The sequence below is a fragment of the Dermacentor andersoni genome, chromosome 6 (genome assembly GCF_023375885.2).
Source record: "Dermacentor andersoni chromosome 6, qqDerAnde1_hic_scaffold, whole genome shotgun sequence".
Taxonomy (NCBI): domain Eukaryota; kingdom Metazoa; phylum Arthropoda; class Arachnida; order Ixodida; family Ixodidae; genus Dermacentor; species Dermacentor andersoni.
Genome location: NC_092819.1, coordinates 9,659,823 through 9,675,694, shown reverse-complemented (window position 1 = coordinate 9,675,694; position 15,872 = coordinate 9,659,823). Strand labels below are relative to the sequence as shown.

Here is a 15,872-nt window from a genome sequence, read left to right as displayed (position 1 = left end):
CTTCTAAATTTGTCGCGCGCCAATCGGCATGTTTTGTGGATAGAAACTCGGCTCGCAGGCATTGATCCATGAAAGGTGCAATAAATGCCCTTGTGATTGTTTGCACTACTGTGTTGTCGTTCCTTTGTCCCAAGAGTACGTGTGTGAGAACCCCACAACTGTCTGCAAGCAGACGACAAACGACGAAAGTAAACTTCCTGGGAGGTCACCGCTTCCTGATTGGCTGCTCTCTCCGCCCTGTTGTCACAAATTTTGCATACTGCCACATTGTGACGTTGCAGCAACCGAACAGAACGCGTATCGAACAAGATATCTCCGATCGCGCCCTCAGCTTTTGGAGCCAATTTCTTTGTTGCTGTTTGGTGCATTTTAACTCTGCTTTTTTTTGTCATGTCCCCAAGGCTACAGTGCAGGTCGTGACATTCTCGCTTTTTTATCTTGACTTCTTATAGATTTGTTCACTCCAAAGGTAACATAAAGAATGACAATCCATGTCGCAGAAAAAAAAAAAAAAAAAAAACAGGACTGTCATGACCTTCAGCATGCATTTAGCTATGCAGTCAATACTCAATGAGCCTTCCACTGCATCTTTTAAGCTCCCCGGGCCCTCCAGAAAATGCAAAGGTAAAAAATTCTGCTTAATAAAATTTTCCCAAGGTATCACTCTGATATTTCTGCCAATTTTCATCAAAATCCATGCAGAAATAAGGAAGTTGATTTTGAAAGCAAGGTCCCCCCATAAGGGGTAAGCATACATAAGCACATACACGAAACAAACAAGAAAATAAAGGAATTGTGGTTACAAAAATATATAACATATAAACACATACACACGCACACTGCAGACTGGATAAAGCGCAAGTGCTACTAGGAATTGAGATGAGCACAAACAGAATTGGCAAACGAATCAGTGTAGGTGAGGACAGCATTGTGAGGAACGTTGTTCCAGTCAGTGGCTGCTCGGAAAAAAAAAAATTAAGCAAATGTTGTGTTAAGGGCACGTGGATGCAAAATCTGAGCGGGTGGACGAGAAACCTGAAGGGGGCGATCGGTGCGGTGATATGCTTCAAGGGTGCGCAATGTAGGGTGCACAGTTGATAGCAGAATAAAAGAATTTTTAAAATAATAACAAACTAGCAAAGCGACAAGAGGAAAGGAGAAATAGGCCAGACAGGGCTTTTAGTGATGAAACGCTGATCTCGGAAGAGTATGACGAATGAATGAATCTGCCAGCACGATTGGATTCTAGTGCATTGGCGAGGTATGACGGGTGTGAGCCCTATACTGTGGATGCATATTCTAGTTTTGATCTATCCAATGTCTTGTATGCAAGCAGTTTTACATCTTGTGGTGTGTGGCGCAAATGGTGTTTCAAGAATCCAGGAGATGAAATAATGTTAGCTATGTGCACGTGCCTGGACAGGTCTGAGGTTAGGGTGACACCAAGGTATTTAAAGGAAGGCACATAGTCAATAGGTATGTTAGAAATTGTGCAACAGAATAGAAGGGGATTAGGGCGGTGGGCAAACAAGATAATTTTAAACTTACTATAGGGGAGATTAGGCGTCATCAGCCATTTATCGCAGCAACCCTGCACGAGGTTAACATCGGATTGAACAGAATATTGTACTAACTATGCAGTATATAATACAGTCATCTGCAAACATGCAAATGTTGAAGAGCGGTACGTATGTACACATTGCCACATATACAATGACCCAAGTTGGTCCAATGGTTGGTTTTGAACACTGTTTGAGCACAGCAGCCCCAATGCGCTACCCATTCGACCACAGACTACCTAGTGACCCAGGCAAATGAGAAAATGGTTAGATATAAATATAAATACACATATGGATACACAGCCCCTGGAAAATGCATGAAACACCCCAAGAAGGCAAACGCATTAAAAAGAAGACTTGCCAATGGGAAGAGCAGTAATCCCAGGAGTGTGTGGTGGAGGCGCAGCTTTGAGGATCCTGAGAGGTGCGCCAGGGACGACAATTTTTGACTGCTGCTGTGTGACCCCATCGAGTGTCACTCGTGAACTGGTTGCCCCTTCATCTTTCAGCTCCATCCTTGGGCCATAGTTTTCATACAAGTAACTGCAGATCTCTGTGGGGCAGACAGAGTCGGAGGTCTAAGGCGATCAGGCATGCAAAATATAGAGAGAAAACTGTCCAAGCAAGAGGCTGCTACTAGTGCTTGCAAATATCTGATTGCAAAGACGGCGCCGAATAAAACAATACACGAAGAAAGGAGACACAAGACAAGCACGTAGGCACACTAACAACTGAGTGTTTTATTTCTTGACATAGTAATATATAGCTGCTGTCAAGGATCAAAACAACAAGAATAAACAGGGCAGTCATCTGCCTCGCACAAGGAAGCCAAGATACAGAATAACTTCTAAGTGTCGCTCTCAAGTTATTACATTAAGGAGACCTACCTGTCACATTACTGTAATTTTTGCATGCATTTTCATTGTGTTCCAGTTACAGCCATCTGTGAGACGAACAGGAGAATGAACGAAAATTTCACAGACACACACCTCGAAATGCTAGTTTGCCAGCATTTGGAACGGTCCTCTTCAAGCTCCACCACTTTCCACGTAGCCACTGTGGTGACCGAACACTGGAAAGGGAAAAGGCGGGGAAGTAATTAAATGCTAAAAACAAGGAAGAAAAGATAGCCCTATAAAACTAAATCATGAATGTTTCTCTCAACTTATTAAGACTGGTCAATCAGTTAATTAAAAAAAGTACAAGGTAAAGATACAAACAGTGGACCCCCTCTTATGCCAAACTCTGTTAAAATTCAAATCTCTCATAAGATGGCCAGTTAGGGCACTTTTGATGAGCGCACTGTACAGTGCTCACTGATTGAAACGTCATAATCAGAACACACTACTGCTGGTGCTTTTTGAGCCTCTGGTGAGTGCTGGGGACGTTGAGCTGATGCATTGTGGTATATGATGAATGCGACAGTCTTTGCGATGCTATCTGATTGCATTTGGCCTCCCTGCGATCACCCAGCGCTCACCAATGGCGCAGAAAGTGCCTACAACCACATGATCTAATTATTGCACTTGAATTGCTCAGAACTGCACATTCAGTGCACTTTTGCTATGGTGACCGCTCAGCAAAATTAACATACTTCCAAGGTGACTTCAGGTTTGTCTTAAAGTGCCTCTTACCAGGCCTCACTGGAAATCTTGTTAACACACTAGAAGTTGCAAAGCGCCCTCCAGGGAGCATTCCAATGTAAAAATTTGATAAATGGGTTTAGTAGAAGCCGAGATAGGAGCAAATTAAATGACATGCATGGTGGGTTACCCTCCGCCATACGGATGCTCTCTCCCTTTGTCTCGACCAGTGATCCCACTACCCCCGCCTGCTTTCTTTCATCTCTGGTATTTTCTTGTTGCGCCAATGCATTTCCTAAGGCAGCACCGCTAACTCTGCATTTCATGGGAATCCATCGAGCTTATCGCGCTGCTGCAGGCCACCTGTGCACTGCGGGCACCATGCATGTGATGCACAAACGCAAATGCGCTTGGTGTCACCTTGCTCATCGGCTGAGTGGCTCTTTCAAAGAGAGGACTGTGCGAACTATTATTTTAGTTTATGGCTGTGTTTTGCAGTGTACATCAGTTTAATACTACACACCACAATTGACTGTTTGCAATGCCCAAGCATAGTGAGGGGCCCTTTAAGAGACACTAAAGAGAAACACTAAATCAGTTCATCTGACAAAGCGTCCTTTTAAAACTGTTTTCGTTAATTTCGTGGTAAGAGGTCGAAGGGAGAATGAAGGCCAAATTAAAATTTTGTTAACTTTCGTACTGAAACTCCTGTGCCAGCACATCAGTATGAAATCACCAATATTAAAGCAACTTTTGTATATGGGCCATTATGGCACTGTTAAAGTTATCAAAACTTGCCAAATTCAGTCTTAAGCTCCTTTAGAATGCAATGTAGTCCACTTTTACCACTAAACAATTAACTAGGCCCATTCTGAAGCCATCAAAATTGATGTCACATCAAGCTATCCTTTGTTTATGAATTATATCTCGCTTATCAAGCCTCCTCCCTCGGTAAGAGTGGCTTTTTTGGTATTTTATAAGTGCAACTGACTAATACACAGTTCAACCTATATTTTGTTTGAATGTCCTTATAAAAGAGTTAAAGTCGCTGAAGAGTAACATTAAGCCATGCTGGATTGGTAAATTATGCATTGGAAATACTATCAGGAAGCCGAGCCTTGCCGTGAGTGGAGAGTTGAAAAAACCAGAAGTGGTGCAAAAATGAAAGACGGGCAGCAAACTTGAGGTTCTCACACTAGCTCCTTGCGAAACCACGAACAAGAATAAATAGAGCCTGCTCAAGCCCAGTTCAGTGTTTATCAAAAAACAATGGTGGAGCATTATAAATAATCCAAGGGAGTCAACCTCACAAGTTCGAAAAACTTTTGCAGCACAACATTTGCCCAAGCACATGAAAATACATTAAAATTCCTGATGTTACAGTAATGGGCTCTTCAACCATACACAATGTTTAAAAGGTGTGTTACCTGGTCCAGTCCTTTGCAAACTCCACCCAGTCGATCATGCTCTCTTCAGGAACTTGCAGTGCATACACCCTGTTACAAAAAGAATGTTTTATGGAACATGTTAATGCAAAAGTGCCTGCTTAGAAAGACAACCAAAGCATAAGCTGCAGTACCAAATTCACTGTCACACGTACAGGCTCAGACTCCTTATATCCCAATATGTATTCCTTACAGACGACAGTTATCAACAGTTGCATAAAGAAATGAAAGAAAGGAGTCACCATTTAATTAAAAAGTAGAGCTGTAACATATATGCAACTGTGCTCATGTGTTGGCTTTCCTTGCCTCATTTAGTGTTCCTCGAAAAAGTTTAAATGCAGTGAAGATCATTTGTAGTGAATGAGAGTATAGGTCATGAATTCATAAAACTACAGGAGTGAAGAAAACACTAGAGATGAAAACAAGCACAAGGAAATAGCTCAAAAAGAGTGAGTTAAGAGAAGACAGTAGCACCAAGTAAACCTAGAAAAAAATATTACAGTAAATATTGCAAGGCTAGAATAGTCAGTGCATTCATTCCAATACAGTTAAACTTCGATATAACAAACTTCAATATACCGAAATTCTCGATATAACGAAGTACTTAACTTTTCATAACCTCTTGTCCATAAAACACCATGGAGTTAGAACCTCAATACAACGAAGTATCTTTGTATGCAATTTCAATATAACGAAATTTCACTTCCACAGCAGACGAATGCCGAGACAATAGATGGAAGCTTCTGCAGACGCAGAAGGTCAAATGATTGAATTACTAGTGGCTGTTTGCAAACGCACTTCTCAAATCGCATGCGGCGTGACAAGAGCAACCTCCAAAGCGAAGCTGCATCATGTTCCGTATAAAGTCCGAGTGTGATAAGATCCTATCGAGCCTTGTGCGCTTTGAACTCTAGGTGCGAGTGAAAGTGCATGAGGGTGAGAAAGAAAGATGGTGGCTTCACGCATGAGTGCCGCCTCCCCGCACGAGCAAAGGGAAAGAGGGGGAGGAGAGGGAGCTCGCAGTAGCGCAATCAAGTGCGTGCAAGGAGTGGGGCGGGAGGGGGGTCAAGTTGGCGTGTGTCGTGATTTCTAGCGTGCGTCTAGCCCGTGGCTGTGCATTGCTGTTCGCGCGGCTGAGAGCATACGCAGCCGCGCACCCTGCTTTAGAGGTAATCTGCTGCGTGTGCAAAGAGTGGGCGTGCCGAGATGGCGTGACATCACGTAAGCTGTCTTCCCGCACGTTTAGCATTGAAGGTTTCGTAATCACGAGTTTCAGTGACCCGTTGAAGCAAGAGGCAGATGAAACATTTGCCCCCTGCTGCCAGCACTTTTCATGATAGCGCCGTCCCAGTGCTGGCTTCGCTTAATCTGCACCGCCTATGTGAAGATATCGTCGACATGGCATGAAACCGTATCATTCGTCGCCGACTCCCAAATTCATCAAAATAAATTGTTTTCTCATTCAAATTTGCTTTTTTCGATTGCCCGCTAATTCAGAAAATTCTGCAGTCCCTTTCTATGTAAGAGAAATCGGTCAGCGACTGTACTTATTTACAATATCTTGAATTTCACTACAAAATTTTGATATAATGAAGCAAGTTGTCGATTTTGTCTACTTTGTTATATTGAGGTTTAACTGTACAAATAAAGCTATGCTTGCAATGAGACATTACAAATATTAGCCCTTTATTGACGAATGTTGCAACATAGCAGCAAGAAAAAATTTTTCATGCGGAATTTTGTTGTTGAATATGAACTTTCGTGTTAAACGTTTTCGGCCAACATTGAATGACATGCAGCAAGCCAGTGCGTCTCGTAACGGGTAGCTGGCCTAGGCTACTTGGGCATCAAATGGAGGCCAAGTGGGCCCACGCCGTTGCCCGAGTTTTCTTGACAAGGGTCGCTCCTTTTGTGAAGAGTATGCGGTCGAGAGGATAAGAAACAGAACAGGGGGTTTATTTACATTGGAAAGGCAAACTTATATACAAGGAACAAGGGGTGCTCGTACTGGCCGGAGCATGGAGCGTGCAGTACATCGTTCTCGTAGCATGAGCTACAGGTCAGAAGGCTACATCTTTCTGGTGAGCACACATCAGAACACGTCCGCACACACGAGCACACTAAAAAGTTTGCGTAAATCCATCTGGTCTTCCTGATCCCAAGGGCAGGGAAATCTGCCATCACACTTTCATCCAATCGGAGCATACAAAGTCGCTGAAGGATCTGCAGTGAGGGCGAGAGTGCACACAATCACTCCAGCACCTTTGTACACTGAACACACAGGAAGGAGGGGAGCCTCGTAGACAGGTATTGTCATGCTTGACTCAAACTCGCACGTCTTGGTTCCTGGGATGACCCAGCAATTAGCTGGAGCATCTGTCAAATGACCTTGGTGGCTAGTAGCGGCCATGAGACAATAGCGTTGAAAGCCCTTTTCCAGGCGTTTCTCGCTCCCATCGTCGAGGACGGCAGCACTGTACCATCCATATGGCAACACTCTGTTCACTAAAAGTGTCTCGCCTTAGTGTCACCGCTAGTCTGTCCGAGGGGACACATTGTAAGCTTCACAAAGCGATTCGTTGCAGTAGGCCAGGAAAGGCTAGAATGTCACTTCCCCCACTGGCTGATTGTAACAGCATGCAACTCACTTTCTTTTGAAAGCGTGTGCAGAGGAGACAGGCAGGTGTAAGATATCCGGCTGCAGTGGTATTAAACAAATTATGTAAAGCAAATGGAAGATACACTTATGGTTCCCATATGACGAGAGCAGTCTGTACAAATTCCAAATAAAGCCATAGGTGACTTGGGGTGAAGCCCACTTCCAGTTTTCTGCCTGGTGTTTCCCCCTATTGCTAAAAAGGTTTCTGCAAAATATTTTTCTTCGTGCTGATTGTGGTTATTCTCAATGTGTCTTGCATCCTTAGATAGAATATAAACAGTTCTTTCAGGTATTTATATGTCTCATCCTTAAAAGGTTAATATAGTATGTCTCCAGGCAAGGATCAATAGGTAAACTCAACAAATATAAAGTTGACAACTGGGGCCTTCATTTAGGTCAATCACTTTTGGGAATACCACTTTATGCAGATGTTGATTGGCTAAGCCAGTAATCAAAATGGCTGTATCTCCAATAAGTTATCCCATCAAAAGCCCCTCATGTTGCACAAAAGTGGAAGTACAGTTAAACTTCGATGTAACAAATTATTTAACTTTTCCTAACTACTTTTTAATAGAACACCATGTATTTAAACCTCAATGTAACAAAGTGTGTTTATACACTATTTCCAATATAATGAAATTTTACTGCCACCGCGAAGGAATGCCGAGACAATAAATCGAAACTTTCACAGACACAGATGGTCAAATGGTTAAATTACAAGTGGCTGCTGCAAACGCACCTCTGAAATAGAGCGAAGACCCTTGAAATGGAGTAGCTTCATGTTCCGTATAAAGTCCAATTGTGATATGATTCTATCGCACCCCACACGCTGTATGCGCTGTATGCTTTGGCGTGAGTGAAAGCATGCAAGGATGAGCCAAGAAGGATGGTGGCTTGATGAGCACCAACTTCTCGCACGAACAAGGGGAAAGGGGAGCGAGCACCCAGTAAAGGCGCGTTCACAGTGGCGGGAAAACGCGCAACGCAGAACGTTTTCCGCGCGCCGCTTCTCGCACAAACCGGTTTTTCTCCCGCAGACAGGCTGCTGTGCCGTCCCGCAGAGCGATGGGTCCGGTACCTATTTTTCCCGCGCCGCTGACGAGAACAGCCAATGGGGGCCGACCGTGAACCGTGACGTCGGTCCCAGTTCAGTGACCCCGTCGGCGGAGGCTAGGAGCGTGCTGCGGGACACTCGGCGGTTGCTTTGCCAGCATGAATGTGCGACTTGAGGCGACGGTGCAGAAGCAGCGAACAAGCAAGTATAAGTAGGTTTACCGTAGCCAACAGATCATCGTTCGAACCAGCCATCCTCGTCGCAAAAAGGGCGACGGGAGGAGAGCTAGCAGACGATCAAGACGACGACGCGGGAAAAGAGCGCGCTTTCCAGTCTTCTCTGGTGTCACGTGACTGTCCCCTTCTCTCTCTGCTCGTTAGGGTCCTCCCTCAACGCCTCCTCTCTCTACATTCCAAGACAACCGCAGCGAGAAAACGCGCGCAGTGTGAGCGTCATTCCGAGGAGCTGCGACGCAGCGGCGACGTTGACGCTGTGCCGCTGCGGGAAGTCTCCCGCTAGTGTGAGCGCGCCTTAACACGATCAAGCACGCATGAAGGGAGAGGGGGAGAGGAAGTAAGGGGCAACATGGCACACGTCTTTTCTTCTAGTGCAGCTGTGCATGGCTTTCAGAGTGGCTGAGCGCGTACATAGCCCGCACTCAGCCACAGCCACTCTGCCACTCAGTCACTCTGCAGAGATAATCTGGCACATGTGCAAAGAGTGAGCATGCCAAGATGGGGTGGCATGATGCGCACCATCTTCCCATGTATTTAGTACTGGAGGTTTTGTAATCTCGAGTTTCGTAGACATGTTGAAGTGAGAGGCAGACAAAGCATTCGCTTCCCACTGCTGGCGCTTTTCATGATACAGTTCAACCTTGCAATAACGAAATCGGCGGGGAGCACGAAAAAATTATCTTTCGCGAGAATTTCCTTGTTGCGAAAAGAGACAGCACAGATAGGTAATGCATTGCAGAACAAAATTTTACCGTCAAAATTTCGTTAGCTTACTTTGGCAAGCTTTGCTCAAGGATATAGAACCGCACTGCCGACAGTACAAAGAGCGCCACATGCGTCGATCAGCAGTGGCAGCATTGCTGTGGAGCAGTATTCTCGGTCAATTGCTTTCGGAGATATGATCACCTTTGCGAGATTTTGCGTAACTCAGCACCAGATGCAGAGCAACAGCGCATGCCACAGCACTTCTCCAGCACATGCTGTCGCCTGCAGGCGCCGACACACATGGTGCTGAATGCAAAAGTGATCGTATCTCGTGTACCCAAAGGCAAACGATCGCAATTACGGCCCCTTAGAGCAAATCTGCGTCCGGTGCCTAGAGAGAGAAAACAAGGACAGGAAAGGCAGGGAGGTCAACCAGAAGAGCATCCGGTTTGCTACCCTACGCTGGGGGTGGGGGAAAGGGGAATAGAAAGAGGGAAATAGGGAAAGAGTAAGCACTGAGTGTGTGTGGGAGGGACGCTATACACAGCGACACTATAAACGGTCTCTTAAGCCAGTGCACTTCAAGTATTGCACTAGTGCACAAATCGCTTTTCGAGCCAGTGATGGGTGTGGCCACGGTCCAAATATCTTTGACTAGGTGAACGGTCTCGAGTCCAGTCGGTGTAAAGTTGCCCGCAGAGAGAGACGTTGGACATCGTAGCGAGGGCACGTATACGATAGGTGCTCGATGGTTTCCTCGCACCCGCAGGAGTCGCACATCGAGCTCTCGCCAATTCCCAAACGATAGGAGTATGCGTTCGTGAACACCACTCCCACCCCAAGTGGCACAGCAAGGTTGTTTCGCCGCGGGAAAGGCTAGATGGCAGTTGTAGCCGTAGCGTGGGGTCCAGTTTATGTAATCGGCAATTGAAGGCACTTGAACTCCAGAGATCTTGTGACTTCTTGCGTGCAAGTAGGCAAAGTTTCCTGGCAGCGTCCGACCTCGCCAAAGGTGTTGGATGCGTCTAGGTATCTTTGTGGGCAGACCGGGCAGCCTTGTCAGCTAGGTTGTTGCCGATGATGCCACAGTGAGCAGGAATCCATTGAAATATAATGTGGTGCCCTCTTTCCAGAGCATAGTGGTGCACTTCTCTGATGTCAGATATCATCTGCTCGTAAGTTCTGTGATGTAATGCAGACTTGATGCTGTGAAGAGCTGCCTTAGAATCACAAAATACGAACCACTTCTCTGTTGGCTTTTCGGTGATGTATGTCATAGCGGCATGGAGAGCTGCAAGTTCTGCCGACGTAGATGTAGTCATGTGTGACAATTTGAATCTAACTGTAACCTGCCTAGCTGGAACGACGAATGCGGCAGTTGAGCTGGTAGGTAAGGTCAAACTATCAGTATGTATATTGTAAAGACGTGGGATCGACGAGTATGCGTAGCAGCACCGCCAAGAAACGCACTTTATCAGTCGTCCAAGGAAACAACAACGTCTTCTTCGTTCTCCCCGCTTCACCTAAAAACCCGCGCTACTTCAGCGTCGCCCCCACTGGCGCATACCCGCTGAATTATGGTTCTGCCAAATATAGTTGTGTCATTTGCTCCCCCTTTAGAAAAGATCATCGTCCCGATGATAGAGGCTTGGAAAGCAGCGGTAAAGAACTGTGCAGTCTTGGCAGTCCTCATAGTACGGCTTCATACGCAGCACGTGACCGACCTCGGGTAAATGCCGTCGGCGCTTTGAACAGTGCGAGCTGTCTGGAACGACTTCGTAGTTGACGTCACTGATGTGTCGGAGAACTATGTAGGGCCAGAAGTATTTGCGTAGGAGCTTTTCAGAGAGCCCACGCTGTCGAATAGGTGTCCAGACCCACACTTTGTCGCCGATGTTGTATGTTACGGCTTTGTGCCGAAGATTGTAGCGTCTGGCGTCACAGTCCTGTTGTTCGTGGATTCGCAGACGCGCAAGCTGCGTAGCTGCCTCTGCTCGGTGTGTTATCGCTTCAGCACCCGTCTCGTTGTCATCAAATTCATGAGGGAGCATTGCGTCTAATGTTGTTGTAACCTCACGGCCGTATACGAGACTGAAGGGCGTCTTGCGAGTGGTCTCTTGACGAGCCGTATTGTACGCGAAGGTGACATAAGGTAAAACCTCGTCCCAGTTCCTATGCTCTACATCTACGTACATGCTTATCATATCAGCCAATGTTCTATTGAGTCGTTCTGTCAGTCCGTTCGTTTGAGGGTGATACGCTGTTGTCTTCCGGTGGGCGGTACCACTTAGACGTAGAACGATATCTAAAAACTGGGCCATGAACGCAGTACCTCTGTACGTGACGACTACTGCGGGAGCGCCATGCCTTAAAACGATGGATTCCAGAAAAAATCGTGCCGCTTCATCTGCTGTTGCCCGTTGCAGGGCACTTGTCTCGGCATATCTAGTGAGATAATCCGTGGCAACGATTATCCACCTATTACCAGTAGTAGACGTTGGGAAGGGGCCCAGAAAGTCCATGCCTACTTGTGCAAATGGTGTAGCCGGTACGTCAACAGGGTGCAGTAAGTCGGCTGGTTTGACGGATGGCGGTTTACGACGTTGGCAATCCAGACATGTCTGAACGTAACGTTTAACGACCGCAGTAAGTCTCGGCCAGTAGTAATTCTGCCGAATCCGTGCCAATGTGCGAGTGTAGCCCAAGTGCCCAGCAGTTGGCTCGTTGTGGCAGGCGTGTAAGATTTCACGTCGAAGCAGTGATGGAACAACAAGTAAGTAGTTGCTGCCGCTAGGCGAGAAGTTTTTCTTGTAGAGGACGTTGCGACGCAAGCAGTATGACGAAATTTCAGAACTGCCCATACCATTGCGAGGCATTCTTTTTCAGTGGTGGAGTAGTTAGCTTCGGCTCGGGATAGTGTCCTACTGGCATAAGCAATCACTTTTTCGCTGTCACCCTGCCATTGTACTAGCATCGCCCCTAGACCGACATTACTAGCGTCTGTATGCAATATCGTCGGGGCTTCCTCATCGAAGTGTGCTAATACGGGAGGCGATTGCATGCGTTGCCGGAGCTCGTGGAATGCCCGCTGCTGGTCTTCGCCCCAAGTAAAAGGCATATCTTCTCGGGTGAGCTGTGTTAACGGCCATGCGATACGCGAGAAATTCGCAATAAATCGCCGGTAATATGCACAGAGTCCCACAAAACGGCGCACGGCTTTTTTGTCTGATGGAATCGGGAAATTAGCAACGGCGGCAATTTTATCCGGATCAGGTCGGACTCCTTGGCTACTGACGACGTGACCGAGGAACTGGAGCTCATGAAAACCAAAATGGCACTTCTCAGGCTTCAAAGTGAAACCAGCAGAGCGTATCGCTTCAAAAACAGTTTCAAATACACCAGGCATGTTTGCCATTTGAGTCCGGAGAGCACAGTGTCCATTAGACGCTGAAATGTTGCTGGCGCCGAACACAAACCGAAAGGAAGTACCTGAAATTCATAAAGTCCGTCAGGCGTCACAAAGGCTGTTTTCTCACGGTCTCTCTCATCCACTTCGATCTGCCAATAACCGCTTTTCAAGTCCATTGAGGAAAAGTAGCACGAGTTTCGCAACCTATCCAAGGAATCATCAATACGTGGCAGTGGATAAACGTCCTTCTTTGTGACCTGATTGAGCTTCCTATAGTCGACGCAGAAGCACAGGCTACCGTCCTTCTTCTTCACTAAAACTACAGGTGATGCCCACGGACTATTAGATGGTCGAATAACGCCATCTTCCAGCATCGTCTTCACTTGTTTTTGTATTGCTTCGCGTTCCTTTAGGGCCACACGATAAGGATTTTGTCGGATGGGTCTGGCGTCGACATCAGTAATGATGCGGTGTTTGGTAAGTGGCGTTTGACCAACTCTTGAAGCAGAGGAGAAACAGCCCTGGTACTGATTAATGAGCTCAAGAAGACGGTTCCGCTCAACGGCCGTTAACGTCAGATTAACGTCTACAATAGGCACAGCTGTGTGGATTGTAGAGGCCGACTCCTGCACTAAGTGGCAGTCTTGTATTTCTGTCACTTCGTCGAAATAGGCGACAGCAGTACCTCTAACGATGTGTCGGCGCTCCTTACTAAAATTCGTCAGCAAGAGTTCGGCGCTTCCGTCGATTACATCGATAAGTGCTCTGGCAATGGAGACACCGCAATTCAGTGCTAGCGCACTGATGTGTTCAGCTACTCCAGCCCCATTTTGCAGGCTGTCACAGCGCACCTGTACGAGAGAGCAACTCCGCGGCAAAAGTATGACGTCGTCCGCGGCAATACGTAAGCGAGGTTGTTGTGGCTCCTCATGGGTGACATTATCTGAACTCGTGGCAAATGTGACGCTTCTGTCACGGATGCTAATCACGGCACCGTACTCCCGTAGGAAATCCATGCCCAATATAAGTTCTTTACAACACTCAGTAAGGATGACGAGGGTGACGACGAAGGTTGAACCGGCGATTAAGAGTCGGGCCGTGCATTTCCCGACAGGTGTCATCAACTGACCTCCGGCGGTTCTTATGTTGGGCCCGTGCCATGGTGTCTTCACCTTCCTCAGTTTGTCAGCGACCTGTAAGCTTAGGATTGAAAAATGGGAGCTAGTGTCAACCAGAGCGGCTATTTTGTGGCCGTCAATGCAAACGATGAGCTCGGCGCTGACGATGTCAGTTACGTCTTTCCTACTTCTATCCGTCGTATTCGTCGTTGTGCTGGGCGTCTTTTTCGTCAATGCAGTCTTCACGTCGTCATTCGTCAATAACGGGGGATGTGGAGCAGTTAGAGTATTGGCAACCTCACCCCCGGAGGTCGCTGCGGCTAGTTTCCCCGTCGAGGGCTAGGCGATCTGCCCCTAGTGACGTCGGCAAAACTGTGACGAGTCGGCGAATTGTAGCACGCCGGAGATGGAGAAGGAGAACGTGGTCGGGGCGTCGTCGTATTTTGTGGCTGACTCTTCACAGGGGCGTTGTTGTAAGCGCGTCGACCGTCGTACGGAGAATAAGCATAGTTGGCAGGAAAGCTTGGGTGTTGAGCGGCGCGATAGTTGTTCCATTTGTGGCAAACTCTATAGACGTGTCCAGCTTCACCACAATGGTAGCACACTGGTCGACGGTCGACGGTGCGCCACAAATCGGTTTTCCGACGCTGATAGTTCGGCGGTAACTCTCCATGGAGCCAAGGAGTGGCGTGTGCATGTCGAAAATACGGCGTTGTTGGTGCTGGCATGATCGGCGGGGTCGGTAGAGTCGACGAGGGTGCCGATGTCGGCTCTGTTTGTGGCGTAGGTGGTGTTGTAGTTATGGGTGTCAACGGCGTTGAAGTTGCGTTGAGTGGACGGCGAACAGCCTCCGCATAAGTGAGGCGCCGCGGTACGTTCCCACAGTCTGGCGCTGAAAAAGCTTGCCGGACTTCCTCCCGGACTACATCAGCAACAAAAGACAACGCTGGCGTCGGTTCCGTAGGCGCAACCACAAAGCCGAGCTGCCGAAGCTCTTCTCGCACCACTTCTCGGACAACTTCACGCAGAGACATCTTGTTACTCGCAGCCAGTACGGAAGTGTTCGCCGCTGAGTTGCTCATGTCATGCTGGCGGTATCGTTGATGCAGGGCCCGTTCAATGGCTGTAGCCTCTTTTGTGAACTGTGCCACTGTTGTCGGTGGGTTTCTCACAAGGCCGGCAAACAGTTGCTCCTTCAGTCCTCGCAACAGATATCGCAGCTTTCTTTCCTCTGGCATGTCTGGGTCTGCCCTACAGAAAAGACGGGCCATGTCTTCCGAGAACATAGTAACACTCTCATTGGGCTTTTGAACGCGGATTTCAAGGAGACGCTGCGCGTTTTCCCTCCTGTCGATGCTTGAAAAGGTATCCAGCAGCTGTGCGCGGAAGTCGTCCCACGTGGCAAAGCTCCTCTCCCGGTTTACGTACCACGTACGAGCATTGTCCTTCAAATAGAAATAGACACTCAAGAATTTGTCCGCCGAGCTGGTCTTATGGTTATACTGGGCGACGCGCTCGAACTGGTCTAGCCAATCTTGGACGTCTTCAAAGGCATCACCATGAAAGCTCTCCGGGACCATAGGATTCTGTAGTGTTACTTGCGATGGAGCTGCAGTGGCCATGTTATTTGTAGGAGGCAAACGATTTCTCGAAGTTTCTTGCAGGGGACTGGACTCGGGCGCTAAGCCTAGCAGGCAACGACTAAACCGGTGACCGGTGTTTCGATGCGCGATGGTGATTCCGGGCTCGATCGTCGGCTCCGTGAAGGGGTGCCAAGCATGAAGAATACCCAGCACCTCCACCAGTGTAACGACGTGGGATCGACGAGTATGCGTAGCAGCACCGCCAAGAAACGCACTTTATCAGTCGTCCAAGGGAACGACAACAACGTGTTCTTCGTTTTCCCCGCTTCACGTAAAAACCCGCGCTACTTCAGCGTCGCCCCCACTGGCGCATACCCGCTGAATTATGGTTCTGCCAAATATAGTTATGTGAATATGAATGTGGTCATGATACATCTGGTGCAGTAACAGGAGCGTAAGTTGCTTCAGAGCCGGCGATGGATGATTGGACTTTTTTGTAATTCCAGGAATAGCGAAATTCA

General features: G+C 47.5%; 1 protein-coding gene across 4 annotated transcripts in view; it reads right to left on the bottom strand.

Moving 5' to 3' along the window:
• The window catches only part of LOC126521667 (cyclin-D-binding Myb-like transcription factor 1), a 93,027-nt gene that overhangs the window by 38,365 nt on the left and 38,790 nt on the right, over positions 1 to 15,872 (bottom strand). For all 4 annotated transcript variants that reach the window (XM_055065802.2, XM_050170392.2, XM_055065803.2 and 1 more), the window contains exons 10-12: positions 4,570 to 4,638; positions 2,549 to 2,631; positions 1,921 to 2,112 (exon numbers count right to left, since the gene is read on the bottom strand). In XM_055065802.2, the coding sequence (XP_054921777.1) occupies positions 1,921 to 2,112; positions 2,549 to 2,631; positions 4,570 to 4,638 (344 nt within the window). The remainder of the gene's footprint in view (positions 1 to 1,920; positions 2,113 to 2,548; positions 2,632 to 4,569; positions 4,639 to 15,872) is intronic.